The sequence below is a fragment of the Brassica napus genome, chromosome C3 (genome assembly GCF_020379485.1).
Source record: "Brassica napus cultivar Da-Ae chromosome C3, Da-Ae, whole genome shotgun sequence".
Taxonomy (NCBI): Eukaryota; Viridiplantae; Streptophyta; class Magnoliopsida; order Brassicales; family Brassicaceae; genus Brassica; species Brassica napus.
The window spans coordinates 58226340-58252025 of record NC_063446.1 but is presented as its reverse complement, the minus strand read 5'-3'; the positions used below and the strand labels follow the sequence as shown (position 1 = coordinate 58252025).

At 37.0% G+C, this 25686-nt stretch overlaps 2 protein-coding genes and 1 long non-coding RNA gene across 3 annotated transcripts; all 3 read left to right on the top strand.

The window, feature by feature from the left end:
* The first annotated feature begins 380 nt into the window (after window positions 1-380).
* LOC111203804 lies at window positions 381-3243 on the top strand. Its single transcript, XR_007320402.1, has 4 exons — window positions 381-804; window positions 914-1007; window positions 1250-1329; window positions 2751-3243. It is a non-coding gene; the product is annotated as an uncharacterized LOC111203804 (long non-coding RNA).
* Window positions 3244-5069: 1826 nt separating this feature from the next.
* LOC111204088 lies at window positions 5070-8912 on the top strand. The gene is made up of 5 exons (XM_022698291.2): window positions 5070-5345; window positions 5459-5536; window positions 5630-5699; window positions 5780-5848; window positions 7462-8912. Exons 3-5 carry the CDS (start codon window positions 5659-5661, stop codon window positions 7736-7738), a joined length of 387 nt encoding a protein of 128 aa, XP_022554012.1. The 5' UTR covers window positions 5070-5345; window positions 5459-5536; window positions 5630-5658; the 3' UTR covers window positions 7739-8912.
* A 13005-nt stretch (window positions 8913-21917) lies between these two features.
* On the top strand, window positions 21918-23602 carry LOC106375937. Its single transcript, XM_013815962.3, has 3 exons — window positions 21918-22141; window positions 22374-23101; window positions 23169-23602. Exons 1-3 carry the CDS (start codon window positions 22109-22111, stop codon window positions 23488-23490), a joined length of 1083 nt encoding a protein of 360 aa, XP_013671416.1. The 5' UTR covers window positions 21918-22108; the 3' UTR covers window positions 23491-23602.
* The last annotated feature ends 2084 nt before the right edge of the window (window positions 23603-25686 follow it).

The window sequence follows — 25686 nt, the reverse complement described above, 5'->3', positions numbered from 1 at the left end:
GAGACAAGGTAAACAAATTACAAAATGTAACATAAATAATCTCATTACAAAAAATAAGATAATTATGAAATACAATAATATATCTCGATGCATGCAATAATATAATTATGTGTGCATGCATGCACATAACCACTATCCATATATATATATTTGATGAAGTTTTGTAATTACAAAGAAAGTCGCTTCTTGTTTATGATTTTAAGTCCCATATATTTTCTTTGTAGTAAATTAATTTCTTCAAAAAAAAAAAAAAAAAAATAATAATAATTTCTTTCAGTTTCTAGTCCGCATTTTAAGAGCACCATTATCCGTGGTATTTAAGGGGTGTCTTATCTAAATTGTGCATTAAAAATAAATCAAAAACACAAATAAAAATAAGAGGCGTCGCTTATTTTGGGTAAGGAAGAAACCGTATTTGAGGACACATGTAGGCAAAATGAGAGGAGAGAGGAAGAGCGTCTTCGGTTTGCTTTGGTTCTGTTCTCTCTTTCTCTCGAAACCTCTCCATCTTCCTTTCCGAGAAGGCGATTCTCTCTTCCTCCGTGGCTCCTCGACTTTCCGGCGATAATCCCTCTCTCCGTGGCTCGTCAGACGAAACGGAATCGTCTCTCTCCGTGGCTCGTAGACGAAAGGACGATTCTCTCTCTCTTCGTGGCTCCTCGAGGAAACGAAGCCAGACCTCTCTCTCTCTCTCTCTTTGGCTGACGGCGAGGAAGGAAATCGTCAATTATCTCCCTCTCTATGGGTCTCCTCGTCGGCGAAGGACCGCTCTCTCTCTCTGGGTGGATATACTGGAATCGGAAGGTAAATCTAAATCGTTTGTTGTGTTCTTCAAACATGCATGTCTTATTCTAGACTGATTCTTGTTCTGATTGCAATTTTTTTTGTTTGTATGTTCGATTCTTTCTCGCAGTGGCTCTCGTCGATGGCGATATATGGCTCTCTGTCGGTGGCTCTCCTCCACGGCGACGGAGCTCTCTGTCGATGCCTCTCCTCGATTCGTACAGGTAAAGCTTCTGTTTCATGTTATTCAATGATGCATGTCTCAGATTGTGCTTTGGTAAGTTGTGATTTGTTTGTTGGAAGTTAATATATTTTGATAATTTTTCTGTCCTTTGATTCTGTTCGGTTTAGCTGTAAAATGTTTTGTTTCAATCTCTTTTTGTTTGCTGCAAGTACATCAATTTTTATTTGGCTTTTTTCTGTTGATTAATTTTTTTTGTTTATGCCTTTGTGTGGTGAGATGAAGAGATCAACGTGAGATGAAGGGATCAGCTTGCGTTTCATATGTTCTGTGGAATGAGAGGTTAGGAAGGTTCATCAATACAGGTGAGTGTTACTCTCCAACTTCTGGTCCGAAATGAAATGAAGTGAATTGAATTAGAAGTGATGTGGTTAGCTTCTGTGATGAATCGAAGCTCTGGTAATTAAAATGTAGTTAAGTGTAAGATTTATGGTTGTGTATGGTAATAAATAGAACTGATGGGTAGATAGAAAAGCATTGTTTGTTGTTTGTTGTTAGATAAATGTCAATTCTTTACGCATTCAAATCTGGTTGTAGTTGAAACAAAAATTTAAAAAAGCTTCTGTGATGAATTGTTTGGTTGGGTCTTTTGAATGCTACTTCTCTTCCTTGAATTATTTATAACCACTGCCTTTCTCTTCAATCTCCAACATCTGAATGCGCTTGCTCGCTCTTCCTCCTCTTTCTCCTATGTCTCCTCTTTCTCCTCAGCCTCCTTTGTCTCCTCTTTCTCCTCCATCTTTGACGTCGCATATGGATTTCAATCCATTTGAGGATTCTGCCAATTTTGTTGAACTACTTAATAGTCAACAAAATGTTGTCTTTGGCAGTCAAGGAAGTGTTCCACTCTCTTCATCGCAAGTGCCCTCCTTAGGCAGTCAAGCTGCGGAGCTTCGAGCAGAGCGTAAGGAAAGAAGGACGTGGACAGTCACAGAGGATATAGTGCTTATTAGCTCGTGGTTGAACACGAGCAAAGACCCCGTTGTAGGGAATGAACATAAGTCAGTGGCTTTCTGGACAAGAGTTGCAGCATACTTCTCGGCTAGTCCTAAACATGCTGGCTGTGAAAGACGAGAGGGTAGTCAATGCAAGCAACGTTGGCACAAGCTGAATGAAGCAGTTTGCAAGTTCTCTGGAGCGTATGAAGCAGCCACAAGAGAGAAAACCAATGGCATGAATGACAATGACGTTCTAAAACTGGCCCACGAAATCTTTTTCAATAGCCAAAAAAAGAAGTTCAGCCTTGAACATGCGTGGAACGAGCTTCGCTACGACCAGAAGTGGTGTGAGCTCGCTACAGCTAAAACTGAAAGCAGCTCGAAGAGGAGGAAGTTCGCGGATGGTTCACATTCAGGAGTAAGCTCTCAAGTCAATGAAAGATGTGTCCGATTTCCAGCTTATGTGGAGCATCAAGAAGGATGACTTGGCAATGAAGCAACAGCTCTCCAAGATGAGGCTACTTGAGAGTCTTGTTGCAAAGGAAAAGCTAGCTGATTATGAAGATGATCCGAAGAGAAAAAACATAAATGAGTTAATGTAACTCGGTCATGTTCTTTGTTTGTTGTGACATTTTATGTTCTTTGTTTGTTGTTTCATTTTATGTCTACTCGTTATGTTTCATGTTCTCTGCTAATGTTTAATTAAAATTCTCCTTATGTATCAAGTTCTCTGCTAATGTTTAATTAAAATTATGGTTATGTTTCATGTTCTCTGCTTATGTTTGCAGGATCACAAACTTGTTGTGAGAAGGATCACAAACTTGTTGTAGAGTCACGGAGAGAGATGAGAAGGATCACGGTCACCATCAAAGTCGTAGAGTGAAGAGTGAAAGAATAGGCTGCATACTGGTATAAGGTAATGGGACCACTCATTACCATCAAAGCCACGTACCATGTTCCGTTTGAAACGAATATAAAACGTGGCATTGGTAGTAATGGGTGTTCCTGCTACCATATTGACTTGAAGATTCACGGGACTTTCTGGTGTTGGCTTGTCTTGTAGTCATGTCTTGTGTGGTGACGTCTTTTGTATCAGTGTGTCACGGACTAGATTCACGGGACTTGGCTTGTCTTTTGTATCAATGTATCAGTGTATCAGTGTGTCACGGGGCTTGTCTTGTATGTCTTGTGTTGTATCATTGTGTCACGGACTTGTAGTGTCATGTGCAATATGTTTTGTACTCTTATTATTTCAAGTAGTATAAAGTAATCGACCTTGTATCTCTCATTCTTTGTATCGAACTTTCCAATGAAACAAATCAAAAACTCATTTCCTCTCTTCTTACCAAAGCAATATCAAACGCCATATCACAAACTCATATTCTCTCATCTTACCATATCACAAAATCATTTCCAAACCAAACCAAGATCTCATGCCAAAAGAAAAACTCATTTCCACTCTTCTTACCAAATTCCCTCTTTTTACCAAACCAAGACTATAATTTGGAAGAAAAAAAAAATCTTCTTCTCTCTATTTTCACCATATATGGCTTCTTCTTCTCAAAACACTTTCGATGAATCTTTTGATGACACATTTGATGAGTTCTTTTATCAACATTTTGATCAAGCCTTTGAGAATTTGGCCATTCGCATTGATCAAGAAGAGAGAAGAAAAAAAAGAAAAAAACGAGCTTATATCGAAAGAAATCGTGAAGAATGGCATATTCGTTTATGGAATGATTATTTCAGTGAAACTCCAACGTATCCTGATAATATCTTCCGACAACGTTTTAGAATGAACAATTCATTGTTCATGCCAATTGTTGATCGACTCTCTAACGAAGTTCAGTATTTTTGGGAAAAGAAAGATGGTCTCGAAAGGAATAGTCTCTCTCCCCTTCAAAAGTGTACCGCAGCCATTCGTGTCTTGGCGTATGGTTCTGCAGCTGATACGGTCGACGAATACCTCTGGCTCGGTGAAATAACCACTCGGTTATGTGTGGAAAATTTTGTGGACAGAATAATATATTTGTTCGGCGATGAGTATTTAAGAAGACCAACACCGGCTGATCTTCAACGTTTACTTGATGTTGGAGAGCATCGTGGATTTCCCGGGATGATAGGAAGCATCGATTGTATGCATTGGGAGTGGAAGAATTGTCCCACCACTGGGAAATGGCAATATTCTCGTGGTTTGGGTAAACCAACAATCGTGTTAGAGGTTGTTGCTTTATACGATCTCTGGATATGACATGCATTTTTTGGACCTCCAGGTACATTAAATGATATCAATGTTCTTGATCGCTCACCTGTTTTTGATGACATAATAAAAGGTCATGCTCCGCAAGTCACTTACTATGTCAATGGAATAGAGTATAATTTGGCTTACTATCTCACCGACGGTATTTATCTGAAATGAACAACTTTTATCCATTCTATTCCACTACCACAAGGGCCGAAAACAGTTTTATTTGCTCAACTTCAAGAAGCTGTCCGAAAAGATGTCGAGCGTGCTTTTGGAGTCGTGTTAAAAATCCAGCGCTGTTTTGGGATAAAGTCAAAATTGGGAAGATTACTCCATAATATGATAGTAGAAGACGAACGAGATGGATACACTCAATATGATATTTCAGAGTTCCAACAAGGAGAAGACACCAGAACTTCACATGTGGATCTCACGTATTCTACAGATCTCCCTACAAATGTCGTCAATATGATGGGTGTTCGGACTAGAATTCGTGATAGGCAAATGCATCAACAACTCAAAGATGATTTGGTTGAATATATATGGCTTAAATTTGGACGTGATGAAAACAACAACTGATCTCAGATGTATCTTTCAATTTGTTATCGTTTTTTTTATTTATCTTTGTTTTGAAGTTTTATATTTCAATCTATGTTTAAAATGTTTTTTTTTTATAATGTTGCAATTTAATAAATAAAATCTTAAAGAAAAAAAAATCTTTTTTTAAAGAACCCATAAATAAGAAACTTGCAATGGAGGCGCTAATTGTACGGGTTTCGTAGTTAGGTCTCTAACCTCACTTTAACTAATTAAAAATATTAAAAAATTATTTAGAGACCCAAATAGGGGCTTTAGACCATGTTTAACGGCGCCTCTCGCGTGGACTCTAAATCCCAAACCCATTAAAAAAAATGAAAAGGGGTAAGAGGCGGGTGTCGTGAAACCCTACGGGAGATGCGCCTCTTCGATTCATCGATTTCGTCTCTCTCTCTCTCTCTTCCCACCCAAAATCTCTTCTTCTCAGACGAAATTCACCGGAAATCAAGTTCTACAGAGAGAGATCTTCTTCTTCTTCGCCTCTGTGGCCGTGTTTGCGCAGCCGGCGAAGCAAAGCTACCATCAGACCACATCGATGGAGGTATTTTCTTCTTCCATCGTCTTCTGTTCTTCATCGATCCTCTTCCTATATTGTCATCAAACCGTCGGATTGAAACCCTAATAAAAACCGATATGATGATTTTTTTGTTTCAGGTGAGCCAAATAGCTGAGAAAAAAAACAGAGGTTAGAGCTTTTCTGTTTTGGTGTATCTCTGAGTTGAAGAAGAGAAGGTAATTTGTGGTCTTTTCATAGATATGCATGTGTGCTGAGTTGGTTATAGATTCATGGTATAACACAATCATGATGTTTGGTACGTTTTTCAGATTCTCAAGTGTGTTATCGTAAATCATAGATGGAGCCACAGCAGGATTCATCATACAGAAGAAGATTCAGGTAAGCTTTTGGTCTATTTGAATTCATAGAGGTTGAATGAGGAACATGGTTAAAAGGATGTTTTTTGTGTATATTTTGAGGTTGCGGCGAGTGTTCTACTGGATCACAGACGGAGCGGCAGGAAGATTCATTGAACTCCAAAACATCTGGTAAGCTTTTTGGCCTTTTTGTAAAGATTAAGATGTTTGATGCTTGCGACAGGTAGATAGACATAGGAATAGACATGATTAATTTGCAGCCATTGAATTGCTTGATTGCTTCTTATAGTTTGTTTGGTTGCTTTCTTGTGAAACAAAACTTGTGAAACAAAAATGTTAGTATGGGTGTTGCTTGATCGCTTCATTCTTATTATTATCTATAATCGTTTCTGTACTATCCACTTGTGACATAGGAATAAACATGAATTGCTTGATCGGTTCTTATGGTGTTGTCTGTTTCTGTTTTGGTCATCAATTCAAAATTGAAAAGTCCTCATTTTTTATGTCTGTCATTTATGTCTACGTCCTTTGTTAGATAGAAACATTAAAAATCTTGGAATTAAAAAACTTAACTAAAACATTTCTACAACACACAACTACTTCCTAATCCAATTAAAAGCAATTAAAAGCAACCGTAAAACTTCATCTACTTTCCTCTATTAAAGCTTCAGTGTTATCTTTGTTCTCATCTACTTCATCTCCTTCATCTTTGTTTTCTACTTCTTCTCGGTTATGGATTCTCATCAAAGCCACTCCTCTAGCTTTGTACACTTACTAAACAGTCAACTTCCTAACATCGAATCCCCAACTCAGCTAATGAGTTTTTCACCAACTCCAGACCTTGGAGGTTCTGGTTCCCGTGCACAAGGTGGTGAGGACCGTAAGCAAAGGTCAAGTGGTCAACAGCTGAAGACCTGGTCCTCATCAATGCATGGTTGAACACCTCCAAGGATCCATTAGTTGGGAATGAGAAAAGAGCAGGAACATTTTGGAAGAGGATTGCCGCTTATTATAATGCAAGTCCGAAGGTGGTTGGGTTGCCTAAGAGAGAGCAAACCCACTGTAAGCAAAGGTGGGGGAAGATAAATGAAGGTGTCTGCAAGTTTGTGGGGTCATATGACGCTGCAACAAAACAGAGGACCAGTGGCCAGAGTGAAGATGATGTTTTGAAAGCAGCCCATGAAATATTCTTCAACGATTACAAGGTGAAGTTCTCGTTGGAGCATGGGTGGAGGGAGCTTAGGATTGATCAGAAATGGTGTGGGACTTATGGAAGTACTCAACAAAGCTCTGGTTCAAAAAGAAAGAGGGTGGGGGGGAGAACAATCTTTTCAGGCATCAGCATCTATGCCCAGTGTGAATGGAGAAGATGAAGCAATGGCTAGGCCTACGGGAGTTAAGGCAGCAAAGGCGCAGGCTAAAAGGCTAGTGGGAAAAGAAGCGAAGAAGGTGCAACAGTTTCAGCAAATGTGGGAGATCAGGGAGAGGGACTTAGCTTTTAAGGATAAGCTTACAAACAAAAAGCTCCTAGAGAGTTTGCTTACAAGAAGAGAGCCACTTACTGATTTAGAAGTGGCGCTTAAGAACAAGCTGATAAGTGAAATGCTATCAATGTAATCTTGCTTTGAATATTAATATAACTAGTCTTTCTGATCAATGTTGTCTTGCTTGATGTGTAATATAACTTGTTTTAGTCTTTCTCATCAATGTAATATTAATAGCCTCTCTTTGTGATCAATGTTATCAACTCTAATGCGTTTCTGTTTTCATATTTTGCTTTTCAGGGGAACAAGTCAGACACATCCACAAATGGCTTCAAGAAAACCGATTGTTTGTGGCCTCTCAGCAAGAGGAATCATGCCACCTCTCCAACCAGAAGTTACCGATGAGGATGTTGCGGATAACACACCAACTGAAGTAGAAGTGGTGGAGATATCAGATGAAGAAGAAGACAATATGGTGGAGTTATCATGCGAAGGATACAGGAGGAATATGGGCTATTTGATTAGGGTAGAGGAATCAGAAGGTGACACTGAACCTGAGTTCAGAAGGATGTTGTAAAGGATGCATGAAGAAGAGAAGAAGCTGAGACAGGGTATCAAGGTAGAAGAAGGACAATCCTCTAAGAAGAAGAGAAGAAGCTGAGAGTCACGGGTTTGTGTGTTGTCATCAAACTGTTGTCCATTTGTGTAGTCATGAGACTACTTTTGTATTGGAGTCTGTCATGAGTCACGAGACTCTTGTTTGTGTCTGTCATGTTGTGTCTGAATAGAGTCACGAGACTCATGTTTATTTGTGTCTGGGTGTGTAGTCATGAGACTACTCTTGTCTGTTTCTGTATTCACGAGACTTGGTTGTATTGTTAGTACTATTTTTATAAATTTAGGTGAAGCTCTCATTCTACAACATACAACGCTTTTTCTATGCTTCTCTCATTAGAGAAACTCAACGCTTTTCATCACACCACAACGCTTCTTCATCAGACCACAACGCTTCTCCTCTTATTCTAAAACACAACACTTCTCTCATTCTAAAACACAAAGCTTTTTCTTATCTTCTTTTACTCGATATGGGATCTTCTTCTCAAAATCCTTTTGAGGGATTGGATAGTCAATATGTTGAAGAAACATTTGATCAATATTTTGATCAAAATGTTGATGATCAATATGTTGAAGAAACCTTTGATCAACATTTTGATCAATATGTTGAAGAAACATTTGACCAGTCCTTTGAGAATTTTACCATTAATCAAGAAAAAGAAAAGAAAAAAAGAAAAAAACGAGTTTACATCGAAAGAAATCGTGAAGAAGGCGATCAACGTTTATGGAATGACTATTTCAGTGAAACTCCAACATATCCTCATAGTCTATTCCGACGACGTTTTAGGATGAACAAGTCTTTGTTCGTGCATATTGTTGATCGACTCTCCAATGAAGTTGAATTCTTTCGACAAAAGAAAGATTATCGGGGAAGGCTTAGTCTCTCTCCTCTTCAGAAGTGTACGGCAGCGATTCGTTGCTTGGCATATGGTACTGCGGCTGATACGGTTGACGAATACCTCCGACTCGGTTCAACTTCAACTCGGTCATGTTTGGAAAATTTTGTGGATGGAATAATATATTTATTCAGCGAGGAGTACCTAAGAAGATCTACACCGGCTGATCTTCAACGTCTACTTGATATTGGTGAATATCGTGGATTTCCCGGGATGATAGGAAGCATCGATTGTATGCATTGGGAGTGGAAGAATTGTCCCACCGCTTAGAAAGGTCAATATTCTCGTGGTTCGGGAAAACCCACAATCGTTTTAGAGGCGGTTGCATCGTATGATCTATGGATATGGCATGCATTTTTTGGACCTCCAGATACCTTAAATGATATCAATGTTCTTGATCGCTCACCTGTTTTTGATGACATAATAAAAGGTGAAGCTCCGCAAGTGACCTTCCATGTCAATGGAAGAGAGTATCATATGACTTACTATCTCACCGACGGTATTTACCCGAAATGGGCAAATTTTATCCAATCAATTTCAATGCCACAAGGGCCAAAAGCGGTTTTATTTTCTCAACAACAAGAAGCTGTCCGAAAAGATGTGGAACGTGCTTTTGGAGTCTTGCAAGCTCGTTTTGCCGTTGTTAAAAATCCGGCACTTTTTTGGGATAAAGTCAAAATTGGGAAGATTATGAGAGCATGTATCATACTCCATAACATGATAGTGGAAGACGAACAAGATGGCTACACTCTATATAATGTTACAGAGTTTCAACAAGGAGAAGACTCCGGAAGTTCACATGTGGATCTCGATTTTGATATGGGTATGCCTACAAATATCGCCAATATGATGGATGCTCGAACTAGAATTCGTGATAAACCAATGCATGAACAACTGAAAGCTGATTTGGTTGAACATCTATGGGGTAAATTCGGACGTGATGAAGACAACAATTGAGCTCGGATGTTTCTTTTAAATTATTCTCGTTTATTTTACTAATCTTTGTTTTATTGATTTTTTTAATTAATGTTTAAAATGTTTTCTTTTAATATGTTTAATTAAAAAAATATATTAAATCTTTATAAAATTTTAGTTTAATAAAAAATATTTCTTAAGAACCCAACATTAAGAACTTTACCATTGGAGCCAATAAATTCAGTGTCTCTTTAACTACAACCTCTTAACTATCATTAACTATTAAAAAATTGTTAAGACCCCAATAACAACTCTTAGGTTAATCATGCTCTTAGGAAAAAAAATGCTACAGCATTGCTTTTATTGCCTTTAAGCAAATGTTACGTAGATTAATATTCGTCCTACCAGTTTCTCTTCGTCTATATGTATGCGTCCTACAACAGTCACAAACCACTCTTATCATCTCCCTCTCTATTTATATTTCTCTATCACAAAATGTTTAATGCATCTCGGAAGTCGGTTATGGATAGGGTTAGACCCCAGTTCCTAACTCGATTCGAGAATATGGTGAGGGAGATGCTCTCACACCATCCTTTTTACAAAGGGGACTGCATCCCTACCATCATTGCTGAGAGGGTTTCTACTGAAATGAATGGTGGAGCGGTGGTGAAAGATATTATAAGAAATCATTGGACTCAAGTCTGCTTTGAGCACAAGATCTCCACACCCATTCCTTCAAAACCAAGATATGGCATGCCTAGAGATGAAGACGTCGTCACAACCACACGCTTCCAAGTCACTGTGAAAAAGCGCATTCATAGAGGCCTCATATGTCGAAGTTGATGAAGACGGTAGAAACATGGGGAGTAAGGTTAGGCTGTTCTCAGTGCAACGTCCGAAGCTCAGCAACGAAGATGATGATGATGATGAAGGCACCTCTTGATCTTGATCCCTTCCAAACGGCAAGAAATGCGGTGGCAAAGGTAAGAAATGGATACTCCTTTGTTTTTCTTTTCTTTAAAAAAAGTCTATTAAGATTTTATCTTAATGTGACGAATCTATCTATGTTTGTTGTTTCTTAATTGCAGTTCTTATGTTTTATGTATCCGTTCTTCCTTTGTTCTAAAAAAATGTATCCGTTCTTCCATTGCTATCTAGCTATATATATAATCCTTCATTTAGAAATGAACGACTAAACTAGTATCTCCGCTTAAAGTTGTAAATGACGAAGATTCTCCTATCATACTAGAATACTGTTATGTATCGTTTGATGATTCGTTTTTGTGCTGCGCGTTTGAAATTAATCATCCCAAGACTAAAATGACGACGCACGGTTTTGTATCATAAACTAGCTAGTAGTCTGATATGTATCGGTAGATGATTCGTTTTTGTGCTGCAAGTTTAAAATTATTTTTAGCAAAAAAAAAAAAAAAAAAAAAGTTTAAAATTATTTATCCCAAGACGAAAAGGTCACCCAAGATTTTGTAACATAAACCAGTAGTTTGTTATGTATCGTTCAATAATCTTTGTATATTCGCTCCTATCTGTGTTAAAGATGTTGGAATTTGTGTTGTTTGTACATACAAAGTCTCTCACAGTTCATATTGAGAAATTATAAGGCTGTTTTACCCATAATAAACCGAACATACGTACATTGATTAACAAAGATAAAAGAGATCAAAAAATTTCCAAGTAATGTATCTACACAAACTATAACAAGTAATGCATACCATCCGATTGTCAGTTTGTCACAGAAGGTTGCATTCAAGTAACTTTCTCCTGGTCTTTGCCACAATTTTCCAGCCTACCCATTCACTAATTAACATCATCACTGTCCTTTGCATCTTTCAAAGTACCAAGTTTTTTTTTTTTTTTTTTCAAAGTACCAAGTTAGTTAATTAATTTATTGAATATCAATGGATTTAGAAAGATACCATACTATCTTTTTTTTTTATCAACAAAAAAAGATACCATACTATCTTGCATGGAAAAATACCATATCAACTAAGATACGACGTAAGCATGCTGAATGGGCTTGCGAATAATAGTTTAATGAGCTCTAAGGCCCAATTTAAAAAATAACAGCAGTTTCCCAAAGAAAATTACTTTCCTCCATTTGGTTAATACGAATTTCCAGTGTGAAATGATTTGCTAAACATGTATGATGTATCAAAAGAGAATACAGAATTGAGAGATAGTGGTTTAATGGGATATCTTACCGATATAATAATTTTAATTTTCAGTACCGTACAAATATAAAATGGGTGAAATAGACGATGAAGACAATGAACCATTTTCAGTTCTGTAGAAATATGTGATGGGCTACATTAATGTATATCTTAAGAGCTCCATTGACCGATTTGGGTCAGGACTGGTTCAAACGCAAATGTTATAGTTGCGGTTACGGGAGTTTACGGATGTGGGTGGTTGCGATTTCTAGCGGTTTTAAGAGATTTGTACGACTGGATCTGCGATTAGAAATTAGTGCGTTTGCGGAATACTTATGACTGGTTAACTACCAGATGCAGTAGCGGTTAAATAATAAATAAACAATATTTATATTTTATATAATTATAAAAATATCAAAAATCATAATCTAATAATAAATATAAAAATTATATTTAAAAATGTATAGTTTTAATTTTTTTAAAAATTATAGAAAATATTTTTATTTTAAAATTTATAATATTAATTAAAATATAATAGATATATTTTAGTATTTTCATAATTCCAATTTAAAATTTTTATTGAATATTTTTATTTTTGTATTTATATTGTTTATAAAAAAATTATCTTCCCGCAACCGCAAACGCTAGCTGGAACCAGCTTTTTAATTTTTGAGGTTTAGAGCGGTTTGAAGTGGTTTAGAGCAGTTTGAGTGATTGTTGCAAAACACCAACAACCGCTACCAACCGCAAAAGCTACGTTTGCGGGTGGTAACGGGAAAACCAGTCATACCCTTAATATACAAGCTAGACGTTGAACCATTTTCAGTTCCGTAGAAATATACGACGGGGTTCCATTTAAATATCAGAATCATTTCATCAAGTCTGAATCATGAAGGGCTAGAGCAAATATTTGAAAAAAATAATTTAAATTTAATTGAAAAAAAATAATAGGTGAATAATAATATAATCATAAGAAACTAAGTTTTTACTTTTTCAGATTTTTATTGGTAAATGATTTTATATTTTATACTATTTTATTTATTTTTATAAAAAAAATTGGGTTGTTATAGAATAGGAGAGCATGATTATTGGGAGTTTTTAGGGTGAGGTTTTTATCGGAATATAAGAACACGTCTCTTAATTTTTAACTAAAAAAGCTAAGAACCGGTTTTTAAATATCTTATTTAAGAACCGGTTCTTAGCTTTTTTAGTTAAAAATTAAGAGACAGATTCTTATATTCCGATAGGAATCCCACCCTAAAGACCCCCGATAACCTAGGCTCCTCGCATAATCTTGCAAACAAATAAAGACATGTCAGTCACAGAGACGTTATATCAATTTATAATTTACTTTAGTAAGGATGAAGAAATGAATGTGGATATAACTATTCCAACTTGGAAACCAAAAACGTGTATAATATAATTGTGTATTAAAATTAAGAATATAGTTCAGAGAAAACTAATAACAATAATAAGATGGCAACCTGAAACACTACAAGAAAACACACCGAATTCCGACGGAGGTTCCGACGGACACCAAGGTCGTCGGACATTTGTGACGGAATACTGACAAATTTCCGACCAAATCCAAAAAAATTAAGTCGTCGGAATTCCGTCGGCTATTTCCGACGGAATTCTGACGAAATATGGTTCGTCGGAATTTTCCGACGACTTTTCGACGACATTCCGATAAAAAATGTAACCGTTGTAGTCGTCGGAAGTTCGTCGGTATATTCCGACGAATTTCCGACGACATTCCGATTAATAGCAAAGTCGTCGGAATTCCGTCGGTATTTTCCGACGGAATTTCGACGAACCATGTGACCGTTGCCGACAAATATATATGACCGTTGTATAGCCGTTTGAGATTGGACAATACCGACGGAATTCCGACGGACTGCTTTACATCCGTCGGAATTTCGTCGGAAAGTCGTCGGAGGTCCGTAAGCAATTTCCTATAAATACAACCCCTCCTCATTCAACTCATTCACACTTCATTCTCTCTTCATTCTCTTTAGTCATAACAATTCCGTGAAAATCATGTCTTCAGAAGTTTATTATCGTTCGTGGATGGATAAACCTCATTTGGATCCGAACACCAATTTGCTTACGGAAGAATACGTTCAAGGGATTGGAGAATTCATGAGGCTTGTTCAACAGCAACCGGATGCAAAAAGTGGTATGTTAAGATGTCCCTGCTCTTCTTGCAATAATAATAAGGTTATAAAAGAATTTGATGTTTGGACTCATTTGTATATGAAAGGGTTTTCACGTAATTATAAAGTTTGGTACCTTCATGGGGAAACTGGTTATGAATATGGTAGTACTAGCGAACCTCAGCCTGTTAGTGAACCTCAGCCTGATATTAGGTTAGAAGAATCTAGAACGGATATAGATTATGGTGTAGGTACTGAGCAGATGGTACATGATCATTATAGAGGGGAAGAACCAAACCCCGAATCTAGGAGATTTTTTGACATGTTGGATGCAGGAAAACAACCTTTGTATCAAAATTGTAGAGATGGTCATTCAGTCTTATCATCTGCAACTAGATTAATGGGTATTAAGACAGACTATAATTTGGCTGAAGAATGTATGGATGCGATTACTGATTTTGTCAAAGGTATTCTACCTGAGGATAACCTTGCACCGGGTTCATACTACGAGGTTCAGAAACTTGTTGCAGGTCTTCAACTACCGTATGAAGTGATAGATGTATGTATTGACAACTGCATGATCTACTGGAGAGCGGATGAGACACGGAATGTATGCAAATTTTGTGGGAAACCTCGTTATCAGGAGACGAGGGGAAGAGTTCCGATCCCATTCAAAAGAATGTGGTATTTGCCTTTGACGGAAAGATTGAAGAGGTTGTATCAGTGTGAGCGCACAGCAAAAGCAATGAGATGGCATGCAGAGCATTCCACAAATGGTGAGATTAGACATCCTTCAGATGCAAAGGCTTGGAAACATTTCCAGTCAACATATCCAGAATTTGCGGAAGAGAGAAGAAATGTTTATCTTGGATTATCTACTGATGGTTTCAGCCCATTTGGAAAGCATGGAAGGCAGTATTCTCTATGGCCAGTTATTGTGACACCGTACAACTTACGGCCGAGCTTGTGCATGCGACGAGAGTTTTTGTTTCTCTCAATTCTCGTCCCCGGGCCAGATCATCCTAAAAGATCACTAGATGTGTTTCTTCAACCACTAATATATAAGTTGCAACAACTATGGGCGCATGGTTTTGAGAAATATGATGTTTCGCGCAAAAAAAACTTTCAGATGCGGGCAGTACTTATGTGGACAATAAGTGACTTTCCAGCATATGGTATGTTATCTGGATGGACAACACATGGGAAACTATCATGTCCATATTGTCAAGATGACACAGATGCTTTCCAACTAAAGAACGGAAGGAAAACGTGTTGGTTTGACTGTCACAGACGATTTCTACCACCTGATCATCCATACCGCAGGAGTAAGACTTCGTTTACGAAGAAAAAGCAGGTGTTTGATGGTCCACCTGAGGAAGTTAGTGGGAAAGATTTGTTGAAGCAGTTTAGGTATTTTGATGCAGAAAGGACGCCAGATGTAGGTGGACATGAAAACATTCGAGTCAATGCGGTTGGAGAGCTACATAACTGGCACAAAAAGAGTATTTTCTGGGATCTGCCATATTGGGAGAGTCATCTATTGCGGCATAATTTAGATGTCATGCATATTGAGAAGAACTTCTTCGATAATCTGATGAACACAGTCCTTAACATCCAAGGTAAAACGAAGGATAATTTGAAGTCAAGGTTGGATTTAGTCGATATTTGTGATCGTTCTGAACTTCACGTTGATGAGAACGGTACGGCCCCTTTTCCCATTTATCGGCTAGATGGTGCTAGAAAAGAAGAGTTCTTTGATTGGATTACAGATAAAGTGAAATTTCCTGACGGATATGCATCAAATTTGGGGAACTGCGTTGATAGAAGCGAAGGAAAGTTTACTGGCTAGAAGAGTCATGATTGTCATGTAATTATGCAGCGCCTCCTTCCGTTTGCTTTTTCAGCATTATTGCCACGTAATGTTCATGAAGCAATTGCAGGTATATTATATTTTTACAATTTAATTTATTTTTATATTTAACAATTATGCTTATAAAAACTTAATACTTACGAAAATTATGTCTTTTATCTATATAGGGATTAGTGTTTTCTTCCGCGACTTATGCAGCAGAGTAGTGACTGAAGAGGGTATTAATAATTTGAAGACAAACGCACCAGTCAGCATGTGCAACCTTGAGAAGATATTTCCTCCATCATTCTTTGATGTAATGGAACATCTTGCTATTCATCTCGCAAGAGAATTGGAACTTGGTGGTCCTGTGCAGTACAGATGGATGTATATTTTTGAGCGTTATATGCATCATCTGAAGAAGATGGTCAAAAATCAAAGCAGGGTGGAAGGATCTATAGTGGCACAGGTGATCAATGAAGAAACTGCAATCTTTGCTGAAAATTATTTTCCACCAGAAGTGCATACAAAACACCGAAGACCTGCTCGGCATGATGATAGAGGGGAGAGAGCAACATATCATGTTACTGTCCCAAGCATGTTCAAGGAAATAGGACGACTTAGTGGAAAATTCACGAAGCGGAGACTTACGGACACTGAGCACGCTCATTTGCAAACATATTTGCTCACCAACTGTGAAGATGTTCTACAATATGAGAGGTAAAAATATTTATTCATTTATTGTTAGATTAATATTCAATAAATTTATTTCATATTGATAATATTTTTGTATATAGTGTATATATGGCGGAGTTGCGTATGACTCACAGGCATGCAACAGAAGATGAGCTTCGACAACTTAGAGATAACGGATTTGCTGCGTGGCTTCGTAGTTATGTGAGTCATATATCATATTACCCTATGCAAATGATTAGTTTAAATTTAATATATATAAACTAATTAATTTTGCAATCATATATGTTTTTTTTATAGGTGAATGATGGTTTGGCCAGAGGTCTTGTGTTCGATGATTGGATACGCGAATTTGTGCAGGGACCAAACTATGTGGTCAAATCATATCCTAAATTTTGTACGCGAGGATATGCATTCACAAGGAAAGGTCATTCTAAGACAACATATGATGCTGGTGTTTCATCTTCTTCTGGTGACGATGTCTACTACGGCAACATAAAAGAAATATTGGAAATCCAATTTCCTGGAATGGTTGGATTGCGTTGTGTAGTATTCTATTGTGATTGGTATGACACCACCCCAGATAGAGGAGTGAAGATTGATGCGTTTGGTGTTACATCAGTTCATTCGCGGCGGAAACTTCAATATTATGATCCCTTCATTCTTGGTTCGCAAGCTGATCAGGTATGTCAATCTATTCATAATTTTTTACCAATATAATTAATTAATGTTATATATTTTACTAATACTTGTATAATTGATATGTATAGGTGTGCTACATCAGTTACCCTCGGGTGACGTACAGAGACGATCCATGGGTTACTGTAACGCAAATCAACCCAAGAGGACGAGTGGATGGAACTTCTGATGATGATGAACCATTGCAACCAGAGTCTACCAGCAACGCCCAGGCAGTTGAAGATTTGGAAAATGTTCAACTCGTTGAGAATTTGACTGTGTTTGGACATGATGCTGTCGTACATTCAGAGCCGGAAGCCGAGGTTGGGGAGTTTGATGAAGATTCAGAAGATTCTGATTAGTTTTTTTTTTTTTTTTTTTTTTTTTTTAATGGTCCGTCGGAAATCCCTCGCAATATACCGATGACATAGCGACGACAATGGGTTTCATTGAAAATTGGAAAGGTCGTCGGTATTTCGTCGGAAAATACCGACGACATGTGTTTCTATAAAGTTTCAATCATAAAAATCTATAAATTTAGATGCCAAAACTATGAAAATAACACATAATAAGTGTTTAGTATAGTATTAGATCGCAACCGTTCAAATATAACAACTCATTAAAATATTTATGTATGCATATCATTGTTTTCATAACATCTCATCTTAACATTATATACTTATACAATCATATTTATATAAGCTTACACTACAAAAAATGTTATTGTGTAAAATCGTGTTATAAAACATTTTTATTGTTAAATCTTTATGCAAATACTATATATATTATCAAAGATTTGGATTTTGCATTTAGAAACTTGAAATCAACACCCTAAACACTAAGTCGTCGGAATTCCGTCGGAATATACCGACGGAATGTGTCCGTCGGAATATACTGACGGACACATTCCGTCGGAATTTGAATTTGCCCGGGAGAACCAAACCGCTTGAAAATTTTCGCGAATTGGCATTTGGTATATTTTAATTATACCGACGGAATACCGACGAACCCGTGTCCGTCGGAATCGTCTGATATAATAACCCTCCTCCTTCTTCTTTCTTCGTTATCTCCGCATCTCTCTCTCTAAATTCCTCTCTCCACCGGCGATTCACCGGCGATTCCTCTCTCTACACCGGCGATTCATCCCTCTACACCGGCGATTCCTCCCCCAAACCCTAAATCATGTAAGAATCATCCCAAACCTTCTTTAATCTCAATTGTTTAGGGTTTTGGATGTTAGATCTCGGATTTTAGGTTGTTTGATTGATAGTTTAGGATATATAAGTTAGGATTGTTGTTTGGATTGTTGTTTTAGTTTTTTTTGGAACATTTTTTGATTTTTAAAAACGTTTTTTGATTTTTTTAAAACGTTTTTTTTTTCATTTTTAAAAACGTTTTTCAAGTTTCCAGTAATGAAATATATATAATAAAACGTTTTTAAAATTTTTTAAAAATATTTAACAACATTTTTCTATATTTATAAATTTTTTATAATTTTTTATACATATATATATATGTAAATCATGTATAATAAAAATTTTAAAATTTTTTATAATTTTTTATAAGTTTCCACTAATAAACTATGTATAATAAAACGTTTTAAAAAAAAAATATATAAATATTTAACAACATTTTTCTTCATTTATAAATTTTTAACAACATTTTTCTATATTTATAAATTTTTTATAATTTTGTATACATATATATATATATAAAAGGTTTACTAGTTTTTTTTAAACGTTTATAAAACCTTTTGTAAATATATAAATGAAAACATTAAAAATAGAAATGATTTGAAAATATGTTTGATGTATTAATTTTTTTTTAGGGCCGAGGATGAAGCCCTCCCCGCAGCCCGTCTTCGACGTAGTTCGGTGAGCAGTTCCCGTGCATCGGGATCGTCTCATGACTCGGTTCCCGCATATATTCCCGCTCCAGCTCCCTCTGCCCCTCACGCTGCTGCTCAACAGGATCCGGGGGTCATGCCGGTTCATCTATTGGTTCAACAACCAGGTCGAGAGCATCTCCCGTTTCTCCAACCCAACCCACGACGAGGCCATAGCACTTGGTTAGTATTTTTTTTATTTGTACCGTTATATTTTTTCCTTTAATTAACTTGCTAACTTGTATTTTTTTTTACAGGTTCACCAAGTCGAAAAATGGCATTAGCCGGAGCATCAACCAGATGATGTACTCCATGCTCCGTTTTGGATATCCAAAGTGGAGTGTGATCCCTAACGACGAACGAGAGTTGTGGTTTCGTCAGTTTGCGGTATAGTAACTCTTCATTTTTTTAAAGTTTTTACATTTTTTTAAATATATTTACTTATTAAATTGTGTTTGTTTTGTAGCAAGAGTTCAACTGGCACTCCGATCTTACGGAAACAGTCCGTAAGAAATTCAACGAAAAGGCCATGGACTCTTACACAAAGCAGATAAACGCGTGGAAGACAGTTTGGCAGAAGAACAAGAAGCCACGGTTCATCAACGGGGCGGTGTGGGAGCAGTTGATAGCTCATTGGGAGAAGGACGAAACTGCAGAGACGTCTTCTAGGAACTCCAGGAACCGGAAGAGTGATCGTGGCGGGAAGGGTATGTATGTGCACAACCTCGGCGCTTGCTCTATGTCTACTAAGGAGGATGAACTTGTAAGTTTTTTATTATTATTTATCTTTATATTTTTTAAATAAATATTTTATATATTTCTTGGCTAATAATGGCGGTTTTTTTAGATCGAAGCAAATGACGGTAATCCCGTTGATCGTCTCCAACTCATTAAGGTGGCTCACACTAACAAGACGACGGGTCAAATTCAGGACCCCGTGATCAAAGGTGTAGTTAATTTGGTGGAAGCTGAAATAGTTTTTCAATCTCAGCCTCTCTCTGATGACGGCGACTCCACGGGAGCTTCAACCAACCTGTCTCTATTGCAAATAAATGAGATGGTTGAAAAGGTAATTTTTTTTATTAATATATTTTTTTTATAATGTCGATTACTTACTTGTCCCTATTTACTTACTTTAAATATTTTTGTAAGCGGTTCCTAAAAGGAAAGGAGGCCGTTTAGTTGGGTTGGCCCGTCGTGCTTCTTCGTATCCGGCATCTTCTTCGCAAGCTCCGTATGCCGATCCCATGATTCTCGAGGAGCTACATGACAAAGATGAACGGATTGGGGCATTGGAGGAGCAGAACACCACTATCTTTTCGGAGAATGCCACTATCCGTTCGGAGAATGCCACTATCCTTGCTGAGTTGGCATCCCAGAAGAAGTTCAACACCGAGATTATGCAGAAGCTAGATCGTTTGATGTCTTCGAGTTCATCTTAGTTTATTTCGGCTTTTTAAAACTTTCGGAATGTTTTTTTTTTCTATTTCGGTTTGTATGAATTTTAAACTTTATGAATGTTTTTTTCCTATTTCGGTTTTTATGAATTTAAATTTTATAATATTATTAGTTTTAAATTTCTGATTTTTTAAATTTATTAATATCAAAAAATATATTAAAATGCAAAATTAATTTGTAAAAAAAATGGGTATATACCGACGGACAATGGTCGTCGGAATATACCGACGGACAATGGTCGTCGGAATATACCGACGGACAATGGTCGTCGGAATATACCGACGGACATATATTCGTCGGAATTTACCGACAAACCACATTTCCGTCGGAATATACAGACGAACGAGGTTCGTCGGTATATTCCGACGACCGTTGTCCGTCGGTAAATTCCGATGCCCAAAGTTCGTCGGAATACACCGAGGAACACTCTACGTCGGAATTGTCCGACGAACGTTCTCCGTCGGTACGTAGTTTTTCCGATGAACTCTGGTCTCGTGTATCCGCATCGTAATATCGTCGGAAGTTCGTCAGAATGACGTTTCTCGGTATTCGTCAGAAAGTCGTCGGAAGTTCTGACGAAATTCCAACGAATTTTTTTTTTCCGACGAAATGATACTGACGGACGGGTTCGTCAGAAATTCGTCGGAATCGGTCTATTCCGACGAATTTCCGACGATTTCGGCCATCAGAATCCCCCTGTTTTCTTGTAGTGAAATGTGAAGAAACAGATTAATGTACACAGAACATTTTCATTGACTCAAAGTTTATAAGATATAGATTTAACAATAATTAGAGCATGATTATCGCTGCCGGTTTTTTAAAAACTTTTTTTTGTTTTATTGTTTTTTTTAGTCTGAAAAAAAAACTAACCAATCGTGGGCCACAGGTCAGTGAGGCCCACAAATAGTGCAAAAAACACTCCAAAATCGGTCTTTATTTCATATGTTTTGTGATCGATTCTTAACCTTTTTGCGGGGTCCAAACCAAAAAATATAGGCTTCTCTGCCGTCCACACTCTAAAAAACCCACTAGGAACCCGCGGTAAAGATGGTCTTATTGTATATATACTTGTTTACATCGTTATTTATTAATAGCTTCTGTAAGACCATCTTTATCCAGGTATCTTAGTGGGGTTTTTAGTGTCATGGACCCCACTAAAATGATAGAACCGTCCCTTGTGTTTGCCAAATAAGAACCGTTCTTTGTTTGATTCTTGCACTGTTCGCGGGTCCCACTGACACATGGCGGTCCGCGATTGGTTAGCTTTTTAAATTTTTTTTTCAGACAAAATAATAATAATAATAATAACCCCACTTTTGGGTTTGTGGGATAAAGATGCCCCGAGTGGACCATGATAGCAAAGACATCAACTTTAAAAAGCAAAAAAAAAAAATTGAAGATAAAAGTAGTTTACTAAAAAAAAAAAATTGAAGATAAAAGTTATGGACAGTCTTGGTTTGGAAAGATCCCAAACAGAAAAGAAAAAATCATAAAAACGGAAAAAGGAAAAAAACTTGGTAGCCAAGCTTATATAACTTTTTGTAACATTTTTTTTAGCCAAGCCTATATTCCTTTCTTAAAACGAAGAGGAGGCTCCATCTTAGTTTAGGGTTTCGTGGTGGTATCTTTCAATAATGCCTCGGCTTCTCTTCAAGCTCTCTCCCCTCGTAAGCTAAGCTCTTTCCTGCTTTCCTACTAATTAGATCTTTTTGTTAAAAGATGATGTCACTTTTCTATAGTTTTTTTTTTGTCCGGAAGAAAATGGATTTTCTCAGTTAGGGGGAGACTAATATAAAAAAACAAAGATAAGAATCGGATGGTTGAGATCCGATCTATGCTTAGAGAAGAGTATTTAATTTAAGGTGTGTTTTAATATTTGTGTGTGCTTAAACTTGGCAGATTTACAAGAGCGGGAGCGTCCGTACGTTTTCATCGTCCACGACCGGCCCGTATACTCCGATGTGCATGATTATGTCTCCCTCGCCTAACGGAAACGTTGGAGAAGCCCTGCTGTTCAACGTGGACAGTTGTGAGTTAGTTAGATCTCCAGAGAAAGCATTTCCCAAAGAGCTTTATAACGCTACATTGGTCGGAACCTCCCGTGGATGGGGCATGTTCTCCAATAGGCTATACCGCTCAGCAGTTATCAGCGACTTTCTGAACCCATATGCTTCCAAGTCAGAACCAAAGGTGATTCCTCTGCCTCCATTCACTACAATACCCACTTACCAAACCGAAGTGGTGTGCAACATGGCCATGTCCTCTTCTCCTGAGCCATACGACAAAGACAGGGTCGTTGGCATCAAGTTCTTGGGTAAACAGCTAAGTTTCTGCAGACCCCATCTTGATCTGCGATGGACTAACATCCCAACACCTTTTGAGTCATGGGATACCTCAAAACTAATGTATTCCAAGAAAGACCAACGGTTCAACTTGCTTGCTCCTGGAGGCAACTACTTATGCTCTTGGGATCACGACTTCAATAAAGACAAGAAGCCTAAGTTCCATGAGTTGGTGTTGCACAACCTTCCAAGCATGCCACGCGAACAACAGAAACGGCTGGATTCTAATTGCAGGGAGGATCACTGGGTGGAGTCACCTTCCGGCGAATCTTTCCTTGTCAAATGGTACCTATAATATAATATATCAGGAACTTGCTAATGTAACATCTCAAACACCTTTTGCAACGTGCAGGTTCTCAGAATACACTCCTGAAGGGTGCAAAGTACCGATGGTGATGGTGTTTAGAGAGGAGGATACAAAAGATGGGAGGAAAAACATGCACTACACTGACGACATTGGAGATATGTGCATTTTCATCTCGAAAAGTGAGGACTTCTGCGTTAAGGCGAGCTCTTTCCGTGGCCTCAACCCTAACTCCATCTTTTTAAATGGACGTTTGTTTGTGTCGCTCAATATGAGTAAGTTTAGCTGCCGTCTCTATGAATATCCAGAAGATACACCATACACGATTCCTTACTCCCCCTACTGGCTTCCTCCGTTTTCTAGCTATTAGGTGTGGTTGGTTGTGTCATGTTGACCGGTTTGGATTAGATCATCGAATATATCATGTTTACAAGAATATTACGTTGATCAAAATTCAAAACCCACATCTAGTTTTAAGAGCATGTTTATCGAATATATCATGACACGTATGACTAATTAACTCCCTAATTGATTGACAAATAAACAAAAAATCTTTTTTAATTATTACAAAATTGGGATTACGTCTTTTCAAATGTTCCTCAATTAATATATAGGGGATCTATTATTTTACAAATTTAACATTACATATATAGTTTACAAAAAATCAATTAATACACACGTTTAGAGAAATATCCTCTAACTAATCTACGTCCACAACTAATTAAAAGGATCTCCGCATGATACATTGCATCAACGCTGGTTTCGATTTCCTCAACTTAAGTTTATACTTTACTAGTGGTTTGCGCGCCGGGTGCGCGCCGGGTTCATATGTGTTATTCTGAAATAAATTTTCAATTTATTTTATGGTTTTAGTAAAGAGACTATGCTCAAAAAGTCGATATTGAAAGTATGTTAAAAGAGAATGATATCTTTTCTGATTATAAGTGGAGTAGCATAAGTGTTTGTCTTAATCGAATTACATAAAAATAGAGTAAAAAATCAATAGATGTGACAAAGTTAATTTAGTTGAAATTTAAACATTCAATAAAGTTAGTATTCCAGAAGGAAAAATGTAAATAGTTATGGTTTTTTGTGATTATCTTGTTTGAAGGAATATAATAAATAGTTTCGTCCTCTTAAAGTAGTAATAATTCTCGCATACTTTGTTTATGTCAAAGGTGTTAGGAAATAAGGAAAAACATTTATATATTTTGTTTTTATAATTAATACGACATATAATTTGATAACATAGATTTACACAGACATGAAACAATAAGGAAATGGAAGAGTCGAGTATGGTCGCGTCTTTAGGGTTTGGAGAGATAAGATTGATATAGGCCACTTTAATTTTTAGATCAGTCTATAGAAAAGCTCATGTAACTTAAAAACAACTTTTATGTTGGCTGATTTTCTGTGTCGACGTGAGCATCCTCTTCATTGAGGATGTCCAACTTTTACTATTAGAAGATATTTATTATTAAAGTGTGTTGTCTTTCATAAGCGTGTAACAATATTAATCCTTACATATAGAGATGGGCCTAATATTACCCATAACCAACCCGAAAACCGGGTATCCGACCTGATCGTATGTTGCCTAAATATCTGAACGGTTTTTTTTTTCAAAATCCGAAAACCGAATGAGTATCCAAACATATTCAAACATATATATGTAATATAATTTAATAATAGCATTAATACCTAAAGTTAAAATTATAAATCAAATATATTAATTTTTGGATATTTATAGATAAAATGGATGTTTTGGATAAAAAGTACTCAAATAACATTGTATCCATGGTTACTTTCCGAAAAAATAACCAATTCGAACTATATAAATTGAGTATTTTGGTTTTTAAGTTATTTTGATAAGTTTGAGTAGTTTGGATATAAAATACCCGAGTCGAATCGAATAATTTAATTATTTCGGTTAAACCCCGAACCCACCCAGATCCAGGAGGATCCGATTCGAACCCCACCCTTTTTTTAATATCCGAATGAGACCATTTTTCAAAATCCAAAAAACCAAGAATCGAAAAACCGATATTCGAATGGATAATATCCATACCTGAAAGGGTACCCAAATGCCCATGCATACTTACATACATGTCAATTCAGATTGTAGTGAATGATTTGGTTTTCACTGTTAAAGGTTTTGCTGCCACTAAAATCATCAAAAAACCGAGATTCAAATGGATAATATCCATACCTGAAAGGGTACCAAAATTTTCATGCATACTTACATACATGTCAATTCAGATTGTAGTGAATGATTTGGTTTCCACTGTTAAAGGTTTTGCTGCCACTAACTTCATCGGAATTGCTAAGCTCTTATAGAATTCTCCTTCTTTAATGAGGGGCTTGAAAGTGATGAAGTGCTTGAAAGTGTTTAGTCTATATACTGCGATGGATTCATTGATCAGGGTAGACTGCAAATCTAAAATGTGATTGGAGAGCCGTAAAGTTAGGGAGGTTTTGTGTAAATCTACAACATATTAAATGATAGAAGCTTGAGTATGATAACTTTCCCATCGAGCAAAACCATGTCTACATTTATAAGCTCACCTCC

Bases quoted from the DNA above. Each gene is read 5' to 3' on its own strand.
- LOC111204088 (XM_022698291.2), top strand. From the start codon at position 5,659: ATGGAGCCACAGCAGGATTCATCATACAGAAGAAGATTCAG. The intron at 5,700-5,779 runs GTAAGCTTTTGG...GTATATTTTGAG, and splicing joins TCATACAGAAGAAGATTCAG to GTTGCGGCGAGTGTTCTACT. The intron at 5,849-7,461 runs GTAAGCTTTTTG...TTTGCTTTTCAG, and splicing joins ATTGAACTCCAAAACATCTG to GGGAACAAGTCAGACACATC.
- LOC106375937 (XM_013815962.3), top strand. From the start codon at position 22,109: ATGCCTCGGCTTCTCTTCAAGCTCTCTCCCCTC. The intron at 22,142-22,373 runs GTAAGCTAAGCT...TAAACTTGGCAG, and splicing joins TCTTCAAGCTCTCTCCCCTC to ATTTACAAGAGCGGGAGCGT. The intron at 23,102-23,168 runs GTACCTATAATA...TGCAACGTGCAG, and splicing joins GAATCTTTCCTTGTCAAATG to GTTCTCAGAATACACTCCTG.